This window comes from Dipteris shenzhenensis, chromosome 23 (assembly GCF_047967505.1).
Source record: "Dipteris shenzhenensis isolate YYH24624 ecotype China chromosome 23, Dip_SZ_1.0, whole genome shotgun sequence".
In the NCBI taxonomy this organism is placed as follows: Eukaryota; Viridiplantae; Streptophyta; class Polypodiopsida; order Gleicheniales; family Dipteridaceae; genus Dipteris; species Dipteris shenzhenensis.
The window spans coordinates 18,188,536-18,209,318 of record NC_141618.1 but is presented as its reverse complement, the minus strand read 5'-3'; the positions used below and the strand labels follow the sequence as shown (position 1 = coordinate 18,209,318).

The following is a 20,783-nucleotide window of genomic DNA, read 5'->3' as shown; positions in this document are numbered from 1 at the left end:
TGTGTAGATAACAGCTAGCATAAGCGAGCCCACCACCGACACTAGACATTTTTAGAAAAGATTAATTAAACTTTATGGGAGCTTTGTTTATCCTTTTTTTAATCATCGAGACTCCAAGCAATCCTAGAAACTTGAGAATTTAAAATGTACGATCAGGATGTAGAATTTATATAGACAATTACACCACATGGTATTACGTTAAATACAATTATACGATATTTTTCAAGCTACCATGCTATATAATAATTTATTGGATGGTAACCTTTTGCAGGAGTCCTGCTAAAAAATTGCTCTTGTACTATTTTAAAATGCTCCTCAGCCGAATAAAAAAGGTTTTAAGATTTCACAAATCTCCGTTTTAAATCCCTTGCGAATCCCTATTCAAAGCCTAATTTCATTGAGAAGGTCAGCATGTGGAGGAGTGTGAAGTCAAGAGGAATCCTTCTAGAACTCCTATGTGGAATAAGAAGGATGTGGACATGTGGAAAAGAGAGGGTCCCTATGGGCTCCATGTGAGAAGACTCTTGACTTTCTCAATATTTTAAGAGTCTTGAGCATCTTTTCATGGGATACATGGTAAGAGTAGCCAAAAAGGACATGGATGGTGACATACGTGCTTATGTGATTGATGGGGAAAGGAATCTACAGGCAGCAATTGTAAATGGGTGAAGGAGGGTAACAAAATCTCTATAAAAGGAGGCCTCCTCTCCCTTGTTCATCAATCTCTTCCACCATTGGGCCTTATGTTGCTGTAGTTTTAGTCTCCCCAAGCCTCTTCCATGAGCCTTCTCTTCCTCTTGTAGATATTCTCTTATGTAGACTCTTGAGTCCTTCTCTCTCTAGTTTATTCTCTCTCTATGAGTAGTCTTGGAGCTTTCGCTCCCTCTTATATGTATGAAACCTCTTCTTCTCCCTTGTGTTTGTAGTGTTGAGGTGGATTCTCACTCTATTTGTAATTAAGGTCACTTCAGGTTCTCTCTCTCTTGAGTGTCTCTTCCCTTTTCTTTCTTTCAAAGCCTTAAAAGTTCTTTCTATTTGGCTGCATGGTATAAGGCTCATATAAGGTCTTCTTTGGTGGTGACACATTATGTACTCGTACAACTAATCCAAAGAAAAGTAGCACTTACTTTAGCAATTTGATGACCTATGAACATAACTAGTTTATCGAATGTACATTTGTTCATTGATTATTCTACGTAATCCTAAATTTCACTATATAGTAATTTATTGATGTGTCATCCTATTTTCTCCAATGCAATATGAAACACAAATTCCATCCTTATTTTCTTGCATCCTAAACATGATCAAAGACATTAGTTCTCTCTCTCTCTCTCTCTCTCTCTCTCTCTCTACTTGCATTCTCATTGGTGACACACAATGTAATCATTTTAGCTCTAAATGTTCATATTTTGTCTGTATTTTTACGTTCTTATTTCTTGACATGATTAAAGACACAAAAACTCTCTCTCTCTCTCTCTCTCTCTCTCACACACACACACACACACACACACACACAATAGCACAACCCCTCAAGCCCTAACTGTTGAGTAAAAATTTGGGATCCTACCTATTCATATGCTTGAACGTACATCTCATCCCCCTTTCCTTTATCATTTTTCTTTTCCCCCCACGTATGAGTAAATACTCTATGCTCTCTATCTCTTCTTTTTGTGAATCAAAGAATTGGGTCTTTCACATGCATGTGAAGGTCACAAAAATCATCCCCCTTCTTCGAATCCCATCCCATTGGGCCTCTCTATCACCTCCCTTCTTTCATGCCTTTCATCATATATCATGCATGAATAAAGAGTTCTTGCTAGTACAATCACATGCATTATTGAAGACATATCCCTTGTCTAGAACCTTTTTGCAAGTAGCAAATAATTATACATTAACATGCACATAAAGTTGCATACTTCATCCCTATTTGGTTTAGACCTCTACCGTTGTTTTGCATGCATGACCACATGTACCTCTCTCTCTCTCTCTCTCTCTCTCTCTCTCTCTCTTAAACACACACACATACACAATGCATGCATGCATGCACAATCAAATAATTAGCATCAAAGTGAATGATTTAAGCCTTTTCGAAGAGCAAATATCCATTTGTAGATTTAACTAATAAATATTAATATAAACAAGAAGGTGGTCAACGGCTATAAACCTTGCTATGGTTAAATTTAATAGTGATTAGGCTAGTATGCATTGAATGTACATGCCAACCACTAAGAATTAAAATACTAGAAAACAAGTCTCGATGGTTTTCACATGGCTCATTCTTTACTATTTCAGTCTCTATTATTTTACTTCTTAATGGTTGGCATGTCCTTATAGGGACTAATGTATCCATAAACGTTATAACCTCGAGATGGTAATCGAAGAAGCGAAGCACGTCAAAAATAATATTTCAACATCTACGAACATATTTCAGCTTCATAGTAGAATATATTTCAGCTTCATAGCAGAAGATACTTCAGCTTCATAGTAGAACATATTTCAGTTTCATAGAAGAATATATCAACTAGTGTTGAGGGCCAGTGAGGGGTAAGGGAAGTACTCCCTCCAAAATGGCACTAAAGTGTACGGAGATGCTTTTTCCCATGTAATCAATGGGCAATTCCCAATGGCACTAGCCCACTTACTTCTCCATCCCCCAAGTACCAATCTTTTACACTCTCCTTACAATCCACCCAGGATTTTTCACTACTCAACTATAATCCAAAAGTAATGCAAGTAGATGTCCTTCAAATACTTCCATAAGTGCTCCATAGTGGCCCTTTATAATTCTTGTACTTGATCCATTCTCTCACCAAGTGGTATCTTAGTCTTCCCACATGGTAAGTAGTGTAATCCAAGGGGGCCTATGTCCACATCCTTTTTATAATCACCACCATTACCCTTCACTATAAGGCATAGGCCCTTTTTCGATGAAAATACCAACGTTTTTTACACTAAAATTTTTTTTTGACAGGTCAGGGCCACAGCAAGCCCTGTTTTGCCCCACTAATGTTTTTTATTTAGTAATTACAAAAAAAAAAAATTTATTACAAAATTTCCCTTGTGAAAAGGGTGATACAAATTCGTTCAAATGAACCAATAGAGCAACAGAAGCATACACATGTCGAAGATATACAACATTGTTTGTTACAAAATTACTCTTTCGAAAAGCGTGATACAAAATCACTCAAACGAACCGATATACGAAAGGATATACATAGCGAAGTATAAGCAAACTACTACTACTCATCCGAATCGTCGTCGTCCTCCTCGTCCTCATCTTGCTGGCTTGTGATCCTTGGCCCTCGTGAACTGCGCCTGATCCTGGACCTCATGAGTTGTGCTTGATCCCTGGCCCTTGTCACCGCTCACCTCTGCTGATGGGACACTTGAGCTTTGATTCTAAGAGTGAAACCATATTAATTGGAAATTAGATTGGAACTTAAAGAATAAAACAGTTTAAAAAGTGAGACTACAAGTAGGAGTAAACTTATACCGTGCGAGCAGCCACCTCAACCCAATCGACCGTCGCTCCCATTGCCTCCTACTCAATAAACCACAGCTTTGTTCTTATGCGAAACGCGTGTCTCGTCTCTGTGTCTGTAGGAAGGCGACCCATTGCAGGTTATTATGGGCCCAATTTACGAGAGTTAGATAAAGTGCATGCAATATGTAGTAAAACAAATAGAACAATACATTAAATGAGAAGAAGTAGACTTACCACGGTTGCCTCAAACGCCAACCGTCTACCTGCACCAAAGTGCGAAGTACCTACGGCATCCAGCCATCTCCTGATAGCCCTCCTCTGACCCTCGAACATTTCAGGATGGTCCCTTTTCTACTTCTTGAAATGTTGCAGGTGTGTATGGGCATCTATATGTTCATATGTGCACCTGGATGTGTATGTTTTTGTGTGCATTCATATGTGAACCTTTCAAATTTTGTTTCTTCAACAAGGCCCACTAAGACTTGGCCCTCAATTACTATGGGGGTCAGTTTCCAAGGGCCAATGGTCAGAAGGTTACTAGGCCAAGGCCATCCATGTAAAAGGAGTGTCACCATAAACTTCATAAGTGTGAAATATTATACCATGTAAAACAACTTAAAAGGTAAATACTCCAAGCTCATCCAAAGGGTACAATAACCCTCATTTTGTAAAGTCGTGTGTAATCATTATACTCTTAGTTTTCAATCCCCATCCCTTTGTTTTAAATTTGACAAATACTTTTACTATATCATGAAAAAGAGGACATCCCAATTAAATTTAGGTAACATGAGACATGTGGACATCAAAATGAAAATATTCAACAAATGGAACATAAACTATCCCCAACAAAACTTCCAGCTAGTACACTATTGATTCATGTATCATTAGAGCACCAAAGTGAAAATTTCTTGCACGTAAGTGCCACCAACTACTAGAGACGATCCTAGAACTATTTCCATGCTGAGCCCACATGAAGAAGGATGCAAAATAGTGTTCACACCATATCTTCTTCCTAGAGCTTATTACATTTATATCGTTCTCTTAGATCATTCTTCTAACACCATTTGTGGAGGTCTTTGAAACAACTTTGGTAGTAGAAGCTAGAGAACTTCCCAAAGCTCACTCTGTTGCATACGTATTGCTATAGAGCATATTACCAGTGATATAATGATATTCAGTCATAGGATGTTTCGTTGAAATTCTCGTTAAGCAGTCATAGCTTAGAGACTGCACTCCATATTTCTAAGGGTGAGTAAAGCCATCTAATTGTCATAAAATTGCTATGAACAAGAATTTCTCAGAGCTATAGCATGGGCATTCAAGTTATAACCTGGAGATTGTAATCAAAGAAGCGAAGCAGGTCAAAAATAGCAGAATATATCAATTTCTAACAAGGCATTGAAGAGCAAGAGAATGGCTCCCTTCAGTTATAAACTCATGGCTATGTGCTCGGAGCTATATTACAAAATGCAGAAGTCCTGAGTGTGGTTTGATCGACACAGTGCTCTCAATATCACTAGTTCAAACGTTTACACTATCGGGCCTCTATTAATTCCCTCTACTATTGTGTTTGCACACCAGATAAAAGAGAATGATCTTGAAAACACGCTTAGGCATCAAAAGAGAAGGCAACACCAATGTTGAGTACCCAAGCTCTAGCGCTTGTCTGATTAGGCTCCAAGAGTCTAGAGTCTTCTAAAAATCCCTCGACGTGACAAGGAGTCTAGAATTGATTGGCCAAGAATATGAATGGGCAAAAAAACTTAGTATGAGTGCCGATAGAAGGGTGCCAGATGGTGGTAAATCAAGTGTTGAGTAATAGTGATTCATACCTTCTCGGGGAGTAATTCCAACGTTTCGAATGGAGGGAGCAAGGATGGACTAGTAAAGCTAGGAAAACCAGTAAAACCATAACAGTTGAAAGATTTGGAGTCAGTAGGGGGCAGCTCTCTCTCTCTCTCTCTCTCTCTCTCTCTCTCTCTCTCTCTCTCTCTCTCTCCCCCTCTCTCTTCGAGCATCACTTGAAGCTCGTGATCACTACTGACATGATGGAGAGCATAAGTCTCCATCATGTGATCACTACTGACATGATGGAGAGCATAAGTCTCGTCTGCTAGTGTAGTAATCATGACAGCTGTAGGATTTAGTTTGAATAGCTCAGAAGAAATATGCCCACAATACCTTTGATCCAACCTATGGAGAAAGGTCTGACGCCTTCTATTTTCTAGCAAATAAGAGAAGTCAAAGAAATGTCGTTAAATGTGAAATTCTAAGAAGGGATGAGCATTTGTAGAAGAACCGACTTGGTCATTTGCGAGACTTGTGTCTCCTCTAGGCTCTTCGATTTGAGCCAAAAAAAATTGGCATGCTTTTTGTGCCTCATGCATGCTACTCTCCTTGCACTACCTGTGACTTGAGGATGCTACTAGTTGCTAGCCAAGAATCCCAATTTACCATGCAAGAACAAAACACATAGACATCCACTATGAGTGTACCAGGGAGAAAGTGATAAGTGGCGAAATTGACTTGAGATATGTGAGGACAGATGCCCAAGTTGCGGATATGTTTACCAAGTCTTTGGGTAAAGATAACTTTTGTCTTTTTAGAGATGCTTTGGGTTTGTGTGATGTACAATCTCATGTTGAGCTTGAGGGGGAGATTGTAGATGCATAGATGTATGCATATGGAGATATCATAGATGTATGCATGTGGATATATAGTTGATGATATGGTGTCTTTATAGTGGGTGTGTGAAGACACTTAAGGACTCTCGCAGTTGATAAAATATCAAGGTAGGTTGAAAATTAGGGAGATCTAATGTGATAATCATCATCACTAAAAAGAATTGTTTATTATGTACACATGGCTATTACACATCATCAATACTAGCTCCAATCCTATTCCAAAGGTTTGGGAGAGTTTAATGTATGAATAAGGGCTCATTTGTATGCATAAAGTAGTTGCATGAATCAAATAGGAGAAAATGTTGATTTTGTTTTAAATTGTAGAATATGTATTTTATGTTTTAATAATTTGTTTAAAAATCCAAATGAATTTTTGCAATGTAGAAGTTTAGTAATGATTTAATATTTTCAAGTTTGAAGGACTTAATTATCAAAACTTAATTGACATGTAGGCCTATTATGGAGGATGAGTAACATGACCCGTCTATGACAAGTTAGCGACCCGCTCCGCTGGGTCTCAAGGTTCGGACCTTTCTTTGCGTGGTGCCATCGAGATCCCCGTACCTTAATTTTAAATCCACCCTCTATGTGGTGCCACCAAACTCTCCACCCCTTCTGTTGCCACATCATTTTTTCGGACTATTCTTTGGAGTTTGGGACTCATGGTACTGTAGCCTGCTTACTTCCTCGACATCCCCGAATCCCATGCCTTCAGTTTGCAACTCTGCGTATTTGGCCATGTGTTGCAGCCTAGTTGTTTCTCTGCCACTGTCGATTCGTTGAGCAGGTCCGAGAGTGTGCCAACTTCCAAGGATCAGCATGTCTCCATTCCTAACATCAACACATGGAGCCCTCGTTTACCTATAGCATGAATTTCTCTATGGCAACTCTCCCTTCAAGTAGTAGTAAGATATCTATCTATCTATCTATAGAGAGAGAGAGAGAGAGAGAGAGAGAGAGAGAGTTTATTATTTTAGAAATTATTTATAAATAATTATAAAATCTATATGTTCTCTCTCTCTCTCTCTCTTAAATAATTTCTAAAATAATAAACTCTCTCTCTCTCTCTCTCTCTCTCTCTCTCTCCCTCTCTCTCTCTCTCTCTCTCTCTCTCTCTCACTCACTCTCACGCGCGTGCACACACACACACAATTTAAGAATAGAATCTATTATATAATATATTTTATAATATATTATGTTATATTATATATTTATGTCTCTCTCCACATGTTATCATTATATATATATATATTTATATATTCATTTATTTGTATTTATATATTTATATATAATCTATCTTTATTTATTTATAATGTATGTATATACATCTCTCTCTCTCTCTCTCTCTCTCTCTCTCCGTCTCCTCTCTCCTCTTGTGACCGCTCTCTCTCTCTCTCTCTCCCCCCTTTCTCTCTCTTTTCTCTCCTCTGTCCTCTCGTGCTCTCTCTCTTCTGCCTCTCTGTCTCTCATGCTCTCTCTCTCTCTCTCCCCCCCCCTTTTCTCTCTCTTTTCTCTCCTCTGTCCTCTCGTGCTCTCTCTCTCTTCTGCCTCTCTCTCTCATGCTCTCTCTCTCTCTCTATCCTCTTGTGCTCTCTCTCTTCTGCCTCTCTCTCTCTCCAAATGTTATACACACACGCAGGTATGCACACACATCTCTCTCTCTCTCTCTTGCGTGCGCGTGTACATAATTTAAGAATAGAATCTATTATACACACCTCTCGCTCTGTCTCCTCTCTCTCTCTTCTTTCTCTCTATTTTCTCTCCTCTGTCCTCTTGTGCTCTCTCTCTTTTATCTCTCATGCTCGAGCTCGTCTCTCTCTCTCTCTCTCTCTCTCTCTCGTGCGCGTGTGCAAACACACATAATTTAAGAATAGAATCTATTATACAATATATTATGTTATAATAAATATACAATATTAGATATTATATTATATATTTATGTCTCTCTCCCTCTCTCTTCCCCCCCCTTCTCTCTCTCTCTCGCTCTCCTCTCGCTTTATCTCTCTCTCTCTCTCTCTCTCTCTCTCTCTCATGTCTCTCCTCTGTCCTCTCGTGCTCTTCTGTGTTTTTCCCTGTCGCGCGGCGACAAATTGCCGCACCGCGTGTCGCGCCGTTGATCAATGTAACTGCTGCTCCGGCAGCGCACGTGACACGTGCACCGTCCGATCTGCCTAGTGCGAAAATCATCTCCGTCCACAGTCTGCCTAGTGGAAACTGCTGACTGCTCCAATCGTTGCTTCGCGCCACGTCGCGCTCTAGCCCGTTGCGTCAGATGTGGTGCTCAGCCTGCGACACGTAATGGTGTGTCCCCACGACCAGTCTGACTGCTGCCCCGCATGCGACATGTGGCAAGCGAGCCCTCAATTCCCTCCGAACCTCTCGTCCACATGGCAGCTGGTTCTCTCCCCGCGTCCGAGCCTCCCTCCGAACCTCCCTCCAAGCCTATCTCCGAACCTCCCTCTCCAAGGACGGAAGGGACGTCCACGTTTTTACCATGTCCAATCAAGACAAACTGTCCTGGGGGCACCCCGTTTTGAACAAGAAGCTAGAAGTTCACAGCAGCGCCATAGCCACCCTTCTCAAGCTCAACTGCCCACCTGTTCTTCTCTCCGCCTCTCTCACATCAGGCCCTCATTCCCCCTCCAATCATGCCCAACAGACGTGGAGTCTTCCAAGCTCCTACTGACACCCATCAGACCTCCCTGCTGCCTCCCGAACCAGCTCGCCGCCTCCTCCCAAATGAGGGAGACTTCCCGAACAAGCGCTGTTCTGCTCCTCGTGGCAGAGTACAGATCAGAAGGATCGACAACATTCCCAGTAGACAAGTCACCTTTTGCAAGCGCAGGAGCGGCTTGTTGAAAAAAGCTGACGAACTGTCCGTGTTATGCGACGCTGAAGTAGCTGTGATCGTCTTCTCGAGCACTGGAAGACTTCACGAGTATGCCAACTCCAGGTATGTCAAAGCATCTCGCAGCCTGTTCTTTGGATTAAACTGCGTGCAGGGAAGTCACGATTTTTCGCCCAACGTCGATATTGATTTCGCCCAAAGCCAATGCCAAAACATCTTCACAGCCAGGAGGCGGAGCTGTGTTGTTTGGCGTGCATGGAAATCCATCATTTTTATTTTATTAAAACGGGCTACGTTTTTGCATCGACTCCTTGGGCTCTCTTTTACTATTAGTACATAGTGAAACCAATTTAAATTAAATCATTTACAATATCTAATGCTCTCCAAAAAGAATATCATTTATGAAGGTTTTGAGCTAAGCTTGCACACCTTCATGCGATGTAATGTCCCTCTTTCTAAATCAAGGTATTATGTCCCTCTTTCGTAAATCAAGGTCTTTTCAAGAATGATCATCCTATAATATAAGTCTTGCTGGTTTTTTTATTTTTATTTTTTAAGGAATTACATTTAGCCAATTAAAATGAACATTTCATCTTCAAAAATTAAATTACTTTTTCTCATAACACATTTACTTTACACATTTTAAATAGTCCCCTTGTAGAGTGTTTGTTGATGCATTTTGCTTTCAATCAAGTTTGTCTATTTTGGTAAGGTCTTTTCCTCCTTTTTTATTTGTTAAAGTAAGGTCTTTTCCTCCTTTTTTATTTGTTTCTTAGAATCGTATTAAACCTAACCAAAAAAGTATAACACTCTGATACACACACATCCTAATACAACCAACCATCAATGGTTAATTGACAGCCAAGACAGAACGCTCTTAGCAAGCCCTTAAAGGGTCCTTAAACAATTGTCTAATTGTATAATCTTTTCCTAGCATAGTCTAGAATAGTCTACCATCTATTACTATCATAGTTAAAGGGTCCTTAAACAATTGTCTAATTATATAATATTTTTCTACCATTGTCTAGTATAGTATACCATCTATCACTATATCATAGTTTGGCAAAAATATAACTTGGACCTTGGCTTGCATATTTTTGTTAACTAATAATGGATGACGATGACATGCGTACTAGAAAAAGATGATGTTGATCTTGTACTTTCCTATTTAAGAAAACACTCTCTAATGGAATTGTATCGCTTGTTTTTCTCCTTCTATCTTATCATGTTGTTTCCTTTTGAGCCTCCCTAGGATTTGTGTGTGTGTGTGTGTGTGTGTGGTGGATAGACTATTAAATGAAAGTGGGGATGGACCATTAAATAAAAGTGGTGAAGTGGCTCTTTTGGCAAGAGTAGTGCCATAAAAGAGAGAAAGAGAGCCTCTATCTCTAGAGAGAAATACCCAACAGAGACAAAAGCATTAAAAATCTCCACAAGAGGACAAAAACTTGACTCTAACAACACATTAGGAGGATATTAGAAAGCCTTAAACAACCACTAAAGCAAAACTTAAACTGGTCAAGCTGACCAAATGAATTAAAAGAAGTGGGATGGGCTTGATTAGGAAAAAACTAATATGTCCATCCCTTAGACCATACCCTTGCAGGGCAAGGTAGAAAATGTGCAAAAAGAAGATTTTTAAAAACCCCTTCTCTTGAACCCATGTGCTATGCTTACATATTTATGAGTGACGCCCTCGAAGGTAGTATCAATTTGCATTACATAGGTAAAGTTTCAATGTTTAACCATGACCCATTAACTTGAACATCTCTTATGCCAATAATCACCACTCTGTAGCATGCCCATGAGAATCATTACAGCCATACATCGGCAACACAAAATAATCCTTGTAAAATTTAACTAATATGATCCTATGAACTTTACATTTAAGCTTTTCATCTATACACCATTGCTTTTGGTCTAGAACTTCTGGCCCTCCCAATCTTTGCTTAGGATTGTGCAAGGTACACTTATATAACAAAATCTTAGATATAAAGTGGAATCATTTTGTGGAGAGAGGACACATGGCTTTTCAAGAGAGTGACATTTACAAGTTGGGAATGTAGGTCGAATTGTAGATGCAAGACTCACATGAGAGCTTTTAGAGTGGCAATTTGAGGGAAATCTACTACTACACATGTAGTTGCTTGAGTGTTGAGCATGTGGTAAATTGTTAGTCTCTAGTGACGTTGTCATTATGATGCACCAACCATGAAAGAAATTTGTTCATGTAAGGTTGGCAATGAGAATGAGGGTGAAGCGATTTCGGGCAGGGCATCCACCCATGTTGCAAAGGCCCTTTCTGTATATGAAGACCAAGTCACAATTGGCTGATGTAAGCTCTTCCGAAAACATTTGATGCACAACTCTAGGTGGTTTGGAAGAGTGGATAGGCACATTGTAAGCTTGGATCACATCTGTGCACGATCAGGCACATACTTCTTGTTGAAGTAAGTGAAGTGGCTAGTATTGCAAATTTGGAATGGCCAGCCTCAAGACTCCTCTTGATGGGATCAAAGAATAGGAAGCCTTGGCAACTTGGGCTTAGGACTTGACGAATAGAAGAAAAATGATGAGGTGAGTATGGGATCTTACTCTTCTATGACCAAACTCCCCTCCACCAAGTCTAGCAAAATTTCTACAAGGACAAGGTCTTCTGTGGTTCACCCAAAAGACAACCCCCTCTAGGCAAGGAGCCTCACCAACCCTCTCTTCTTGCCAATGAGCCACTTTCTTGTCTCCCTATGAATAGCCTCCTTATTCAACTCTTGTTCCCAATCTATTTCTATTGCCACCACCAGAGCCCCAATAGTCAGTTCCCTCTCCTTCCCATGAGAAACAATTCTCTCCAATGTGCGTAATGGGTAGCACAAGGGTATAAGAGAAGGGAAATAATGCTGGTTTCAATGAACAGTTGAATAATTAGGTGTTGGTAGACCCACCTTCTACTAATCAGCCTAAGGGCTAGAACAAGGAAGTGGAAATTTTGTTGGCCAAGCCTATTCTAAAGAAGGCACTAGGAGCGGGGATCAGGGGAATGTAGAGATGGAGTAACACAAGGAGAATGAGCTATCAGATGCTAATGACCAGTCTTTTCTCAAGGACACCTACCAGTCTAGCCTTAGGTGCTCAAGGAAACGAAACAGGTACCAATAATCTTGTAGTGCAAGCAAGTGGGTTTGATACCCGAGACATTGTTAACATCTAAGATTGCATGTATTAGTGTAAATGAAGAAACTTACTATTTTCTTGAGCATTGATTCAACACAAATATCATGGGTGGGAAGGCTTTTGTGTGGGCAGACTTATTTTCTATGACTTTAGTTCCTCTAGGAAAAGAGTCATGGCTTAGTTAGGGTCACTTTCCAAGAAAGTCCCTCCCTAAATGAAGGGCAATAAGCATTCTTGATTAACCAATTGCTTGACAAAACTAGCTTGCTCCTATTGTAAGGATCTAATTTCTAAGTTTGTCTCTTCTTTAGTATAGTGAGATGTTATTTTATCTCTTTTCATCAAACAACAACCAAAGTATCGTGCAAGGAGGTCATTTTTGGAGTGCTCTTTCACCATTTACGCAATAAGTCTTGAACACAAAACTCATGTCCTTTGCCATTACTATTTTCCTTTTGCCCCAATTTGTGACATATAATATGGTGTTATTTCTGAAAATGGAACTTGGATTGTCATTGTGCTAAAACTAAGGAGGTCATGTCTTTTGTCAATTTATGCAACATATCATATTTCAAACTTTAGGTAATATTTGATTGGAATAATGTAGTTTCTGAGCTTTTGAAAATAGTTAATGCTTGTCTATAATGGTGAGTTAAATATTTCTCTTTTCTACATTATCTCAACCACCATGCAAGTGCCATGAAAGTTGGATTTATGTTATTCTATTGTGAAGGATTGTGAGAAGCATGCCTTTTTCTTGGCCTCTCTATTGGAGTAATTTATAGGCTGGAATAAAAAGACAATTTTCTCTTGTGGCTTGGAATGGGCCTACACATTAGTGTAGATTGAAATGAAAAATGATTCAAAGAATCCACCTTCACCTCTTGAAAGAACACAATTGGGACATATATATTATTATTAACAACAATGCTTCTCAAATCCACAAACCAATTCAAAGATTCCAAGGATATCAAGCAGCAGACACATAAATCTACAATATGGTGTTTAAAAGTAGTAACATTGCATCAGCAAGTCATTTAGTTAGTTATCTTACTAGCACACCCTAGACTTATTATTTGGATAGTAGCCTTAATAAAGTTAGAACTACAAATTATTTTCTTAGCGTGGAAGCCCCAATATCCTTGGTATAATAAATTGTATACAAACATAGGTAGTTCATATGAAGTTGCATTGCAAAGTATAATTTCATATGGAAATACAAATATGCTTTCAAACCAGAAGCCCGAATTTCCTTAGTGCAAAAAATTGTATATAGCCATAGGTAGTTCATAAGTAATTGCATCTCACAGTGGAAGTTTATATGTTATTGCTATCTAGTAAAGAACTAGACTTAGTTTTAACATATTAGTAAATTAGCTATAGCCATTCATAGTACATAATGCTTAGTACATGAGCCACTATAGCTTTAAAGGATTGTACTCACTTGAGAATTATATTACTCAACTTCCTATTAGAGTGAAGATATTTCCATAAAATGTTGATAAAGGTGGTACTATGTAAAACATTAACCGTACTCCCATATTTAGTTCTACCATTGAGGTAAAAATATTAATATCATAGGCTCCAATAAGCATTGACACCAATCTAATTAAATACTAAAAAATAGTTTGTATCTAGTATTTTTTGATAATCATGTATAAGCTATGGTTGACATGAATGCAACCCATGGATAATAGTTCAACTACGCAACTAACTCCCATAGCATGTGGCCCTATGGCCATGCTAAGCTATCTATGACCATAACTAACCAAATTATAAGATTTCTAGGTTCATGACAGTTTTAAGTAGATCAACTTATATCGGAATCCCGGAATTTCAAAAAGTTTTAAGTAATAGTGAAACTTATCAATTTAGTAGTAGTCTACTTACCAGTAGTAGCAAAAACACTTTTGTGCATTCTTCTCCATCACGTTGCACACATCCAAATATTTTGAAAGTCATGGCTATTTACCTAAACATTAGTAATAGCAAAAGTAATACTTGGTAATATATTGCCCAAATAAATACTCTATAATACTATTTTTTTGAATGACAATATTTTCAAAGGTAGGTCTCATAGGGAGCCTTCAAAAAACGAAAGACAAATTCTTTAAAGCTATTAAAGAATGACCTAGAGGGTAGCATAGTTAAGAAAGTGTGTATTGAAAATTATACATGTAAGAGTAGAGATAATTCAATAACTAGCTATCTAAGGGAGGGTACAATACATAAAAACATGGTTTTATATATAGAAGAGGAATTTGGGGAATCGATTATTAATGTAGGAAACCTTGGAAAAATGTTTTTTGTTATATGACCATACACATCTCTCTTTAGAAGCCATTGTAGATGCCTTTGTTAGGGAAGTGATACCCGTAGTGTGAGAAAGAGAAAGAAGTATGGACCAAGGAGGAAGAGAACCAAAATTTAAAGGAGAGAAGTAACGAAAAGATACAATAAATGCCATAATTAGAACTAGATAGTGTTGCGTAATCCTTTACGTGGATACAATGATATTGAAAGAAGATATCATATGAAGTGTTTGATGAAGAAATACCACTAGCAATATATGTTCTATTTACCATGGGAAGCCACCCAGACTAGTGGAATCAATGTAATTGTGGTAGATAAGCATATAACAAGCTAAGATGACATGCTTGAATATAGGAAATAAGCAAGGATGGAAATTGAGTGTGAGGTTTTGACTTGGTTTTAAAAGGAATCCAAAGGTCAAGTAAAGGAATGCGCATTGGCTTAATAAGTGAGGAAGGAAACTAAGTGCAAGTCTTTGCAATAGATTTTAAACACATCCAATGTATGATGTATCCTTTACTAGTATTGAAGCAAAACATATTGTCCCATACTTTAGGTAGGGCCTGGAGTGAGGCCTTGATTTCCTCAAAGGGCCCCTTTCCTCTAAAAATTGAACGGGTGATTTTCATTGAAATGATGTCCTATAGGCACTAACCTAATAAGTGCCCCAAATATAAAGCAAATAGCTACTCTTTGATGAGCAAGGTCTATAGGGATAAGTAGCTTGATTACTAAACTAAGCGTATGTTTGAATCATATCTACCACAACTGGTCTATCAAGCGAAGAGAAAATTAGTACATAAACAAAAGGGTGCATGAGAGTACATCAATATGAGATGGACTTACTACTTACCACACAATTTTGAGGTCAAGTAGGTGAAACTCTAGGGAGGCCATCTTTGAGCACTTGCTTGATGAGCCTTAGGAATTTAAAAGGCCATTATCTTAAACCATAGACCCATATATAAAGAAGCCTGCTAATGGAACTCCAATCATCGTGAGACAACTAGGACATAAATCTATTAGTGACCTGTCAAACAAGACTTTAATATAATAGTCTCATTATCATCTATGACTACACCACAAGACTTTAATATAATAGTTTTCTTGTCATCAATGACATTATCTCTTTTGGGAAACACAAACTACTCCCATTTGGGAAATGTCTTTGAAGCCTCATTTGTATCATGTCTCATGAGTCATACACCTAGTATTGTACATAGTGTTGGTTTGCATCTCAATAGGGACCCATAAATGTGGGTTGCTCTCACTTGTTAATAGGGACCCATGTTTCATCTACCTAGTATTGTCCCTAGTATTGATTCTCATCTCAATAGGGACCCATAAATGCAGGTTTCTCTTACCTTGTTAATAGGGGTTGGCCCAACTTCTAATAGGTTTACCGAAGCATGCAACCATGTAAGTAGGCATACTATCACCTATTGAAGTAAATGATCTTGAATTAAAGTAATATCTTACTTGATCATGAGGCCTAAACCCTGTAATGAACACCTTTGAATCCAACCAATTGGCTCCATAAAGGGTCCAAATATCCATGAAGAAGTAAGGACCTTAATCCTTTAGGCTTAGGTCTATCATTGAGCAATGGGCTAACCTTTCTTATTGATTGCTTTGCCTCACTAGATGTTTTCTTCATGGAGAAATGAGTTGACCTTAATTCTTTAGGCTTAGGGCTATCATTGAGGAATGGGTTGACCTTTGTTATCCATTAATTTTCCCCACTAGATGTTTAGTTCATATTTTAGTCATTTATGACCTTCATAAGGAAAACTAGTTTGCCAACTAGTATTTTGTAGCATCTAAAAACCCAGATGCAAGGTTAGAAACTTTTATCTCTTTGGGAAAGTGTCAAAATAGATTAATAGTGCTTCTATCTAACCATTCCCTCCACTCATTCCCCTCTAAACCCCAGCAAGGTGCATCTTAGAAATGAATTTAGGATACCATTTATTAATACTTTCAGTTAACTCCACTCATCTCTAGAACGAATATCCATTGAATGATTTTGCTCTTTTTTTTGGAGTAGCAACGTCTATTGAGAATCATGGTTATTTGAACTCTCTCTTGATTGTTAAGGGTGAATGTATACACATGGTTCTCACATAAAGAATGTACACATGGGTATCATTGAATTTATCACATGGAGCATGCCCAACATACTTGTGATGATCCTGGATGTAAACAAATCTTCAAATGAATTTACAATACATTCATGGTGATTGAGCTTTGGATGATAGTTGCTTTCGAGTACGTTAAACTAGTTTTAGTACATGTGGTGGGTTCAGTTCATAATGTGGAATGAAAGGTTGATTGGGAGGAAAAGGGAGCTGCCAAAATCTAATGCAAGTCATCAACCTTTATTAGACCTAATTGCATTCAACACCATTTATAGGTCTCGGAGAGTAATGGCTTTTGAGATGAGATTGAGCGAAAATTGTCTAATCATCCGAAATTCCCACCCATAAGAGAAACATACTTGCAGCAACATAACAGTAATTAGAGATGATTGATGATAGCTAGTTGCAGATCCGTGGGAAACTCCAAGAATAGATATCGCCAGGTGTTAAAGTTATGTATGGGAAGAACTAGTGTGGTTGATAAAGAGTTGATGTCAAGAATCAAACCCAATGACGTCGAATTGCTTTGTCTCACCTATTAAATTTCTTCTCTTCTCCTCCTCAATACGTAGTATGCTTACGTGCCGATAGTATTGCCTGAAGTAACTGCGAAAGACATAGTAAAGTTCGATGAGATTCTTTCCCGCGTATCAGTGAATACTGACCCTCGGAAATTGGAATCATTTCACAATGCTGGGAACTGTCAACTAGTTCCGATTGATCAAATTTGAAAGGTTCATGGACGTAAACATATGAACTGACATAGATCAGGCATTCGCTCACATTTCTGAATTCCCTTATCAACTCCAATATACAGTCCTTTATCGCGACACATCAACCTCGACTATTTTAACAAAGTTAACTGATCTCTCCGATTGGTCTCGACTTTCCTTTTTGTGGCCACTCGTTTATGGTACTAGCTTCTACTCCACTAAATTTTCCTGATCAATGATTCACGCTTTGACTTTGATCGGTGGTACAGTCTAGTACCAAGATGCAGAATCTTATCATGAACCTGATGGATTTATTTCATTGTATGAGCTTTCCCAATTGTAGGAAATCAATTAATTGGCATGCATCTCGAGAGGTACGATATGACTTTTAGAAAAGAGAATTTTGGCCCTTTTTGCGGCCTTCTTGTTGGGACGGGTTCAGCCCTAGATTGTCTTGGCGCGATGGAATTCTAGATTCGAACATTTGATAATCTACACAACACTACCAACTCCACATTCGAACAAAAATCACAACCCTCCATCCGAGCAGGCCCATCTTTTTTACTCTGTCCGAGGTGATGAGGTTTGAATGGATGTTTCTATGCTTGCCTTACAGTTCCTAGAAGCTTCTGGTTCATATCTTTTCATTAAAAGGTGGTGCATCCCCCGTCCACCAAATCACACATTCAAAAATCTATCCTACATTAATTCTCGAAGGTACTCCTTAGGGGCTTCGTATCCTGTCTATTCGTGTACCATCCAGTAAATAACACATATCCTGCCTAGGTAAGATCTTTGATATAATACTAGCGAAGATAAATTCATCTAAGACTAATGATACTTTGTAGTTTTGCAATATACCCAAATATATTTGTTGTGGACCCATAGAATAACTTATAGAAATTCCAAAAAAGACCTTAATGGGAAATTTTCTCAAATAAATAGGATACCAAGAGAGGGCAAGAAAATGAAACATTTCACAGCTTTTACAAAATGGCCAAGTGTTATCAATCCCATTTGCCATATGGCAGGTAGCTTTATAACCTCGATTTTTACGGAACTCCTATAGGGAGGACATTCTATTCAATGCAAGTGGGTCTATAAGACCAAGCTCAAAGCTGATGGTACCTTTGATAAATGTAAAGCATGGTTGGTTGCTAAAGGTTTTTCTTGTGATTACCATGACACCTTCTCATGTTGTTTGCATCACCAGCATTTGTATCCTATTAGCATTTGCCACCCAGTTTGATTTGCAAGTCATCAGATGGATGTCAAAATTTATTTTTTGAATGGCAACTTACAGGAAGAAATCTACATGGAGCAGCTTCAAGGCATCATTATGAAAGGCAAAGAGCATTTGGTTTTTCAATTACATCATGCACTTCATGGTTTGAAGCAGGCATCTCGGGCTTGGTATCTCAAGAATTATTCTTTCCTTTAGACAAACAAGTTCCATCCATGCTCCTCAGATGCAAACATCTATTTGAAACGGGACCCGCAGTCCATTATCATCATTGCTTTGTATGTGGATGACATCATTTTGATTTCCGATGATCTTTCTTTTCTAAAAGTGCCCAGGTTCTACTATCTTGTACCTTCAAGATGGTAGATTTAGGAGGTATCTATTCCTCCCAGATCTGCCTCAGTTTTAAAGTCCAGCATTTTCGTGACTCGGGTATCCTCTTCCTTCACTAGACAAAATTCACTATGGAAAATCTTAGACAAATTTTCCATGGCAAAGGCAAACCTGGTATCCACTCCCTCATTTTGTTGTGTCCAACAAGAATCGTTCTGACTAGATTGATCCATTGCTCAAAGATCATATTCCTTTTAAAATCTTGTTGGATTCCTCCATTTTGTCGGTTTAAACACTTGACTTGACATTCTTTATTCTACGAACTCGCTTGGACAACATCTTGCAAATCCCTACCAAAGTCACTAGATAGCGGCAAAGTGTGTACTAAAATATCTATAGGACATTAAGAAACATGGTCTGGTATATTGAAGATAGGATTCTTCTCCTACTCTTTCCCTTCTTGGCTATTCTGACACAAAATGGGCCAGCCCATTCTCACAAATGCAATCAGGTAGTGGCAGTTGTCTCTTCCTCAACCAATCTTTGGTCTCATGGACTAGCAAGAAACAACACTGTGTTGTTGTGTCCAGCACATAAGCAGAGTATGTGTCAACATCATTTGCAACATGAGAGTTAATTTAGTTGCAGGAGCTTCTCTTTGATCTTGGCTATAATGCGATAATCAGAGTGCAATATGTATATAGACAAAGACTACGTCCATCATAACAAAACAAAACACATAGCAGTTCACTATTATTTTGTTCGACATCTTTCAGATAGAGTATTTCCCAACATATAAGTTGATTGTAGATATTCTCACAAAGCCTCCACCACAAGCTCGGTTCTCAACTCTCTACAATGGACTTGGCATTGCAAAGATTAAGTCTTCTTTCTTTTGATAAGGCATAATGATGAGCACTCACAAATTGCAATATTATAGCCTGAGGCCATCCTTGTATATTTTCTCCCTTCTGATATTATATCACGATGTGCACTCATAGTCTGTGCTTTAAATACTTTGGCACAAGCCTAGCCTTTATTTTCCCTAGACATCTATATAGTGGCTCCGGGTTTTCCCTTGAACTCCCCAAGGGGTTTTTCAACCGTAGCCAGAGGGCTTGGTTTGAGTGGGGGTGTTAGAGCTATATATAGCTCGCCCACACTCAACCCTTGTCCTCAACTATATATATGCATCTACTACATAAATATAGTCATTCCTTGGGAGCATGTGTTGTCTCATCTCTCGTAGTTCAACATCTCTCTGGCTGTGGCAAGTATATTGGCAACATTGACAACATCACACATAATATTCCATTCATTCTTGGATAGCTCCAAATGTTCAGTATCTGACTATGCATCCTTAATGAGTCCTCATAAAGCTGTTGGATCAAACAAATGCTAGTTTGTTCAGAGATAAATTTTTGGTTATAGGACAACTTATTCTCTCATGGTGGTTGAATATAGGAGTGAAGTGAGAATCTATAGCAGCAGTGAGATGTAGTTATTGAGGGCTGAGATTTCATTCTAAACCAATCTCTCATACCAAGCTAAATAATTTGGCTTGGATTATCATGAATCTCAAACCACCTGGATGGCCACCTAGCCCACTACTTCTTGCTCAACTCCCTCTTCTTCTTTCTTATATGGGGTCTCATTTATGAGAGCCCCTTCTAAGTTGAGCTGCATCTCTCTAGAACCCTCCCCATGCCTGGAACTTGCCACTTGCCGATTTGCTTTGGTGCCATGCATCCCACATGGGGCCCTTTCTTTAAATCCCTCTCATGGGTTTATCAATGCACCTCATGACTATATCATAGGCCTATGAATGACTGTACACCCAAGCCCTCTAGCCCTAA

General features: G+C 38.7%; 1 protein-coding gene across 2 annotated transcripts in view; it reads left to right on the top strand.

The window, feature by feature from the left end:
- The window catches only part of LOC147887078 (agamous-like MADS-box protein AGL11), a 121,343-nt gene that overhangs the window by 75,039 nt on the left and 25,521 nt on the right, over positions 1-20,783 (top strand). Inside the window, exon 1 of one of the 2 annotated variants that reach the window (XM_087394698.1) lies at positions 8,738-9,121. The exons of the other annotated variant lie outside the window; for it this stretch is intronic. Within the exon in view, the coding sequence (XP_087250824.1) occupies positions 8,817-9,121 (305 nt within the window). The 5' untranslated portion in view covers positions 8,738-8,816. Of the gene's footprint in view, positions 1-8,737; positions 9,122-20,783 lie in introns of those variants that run through there. 2 annotated transcript variants of the gene reach the window in all.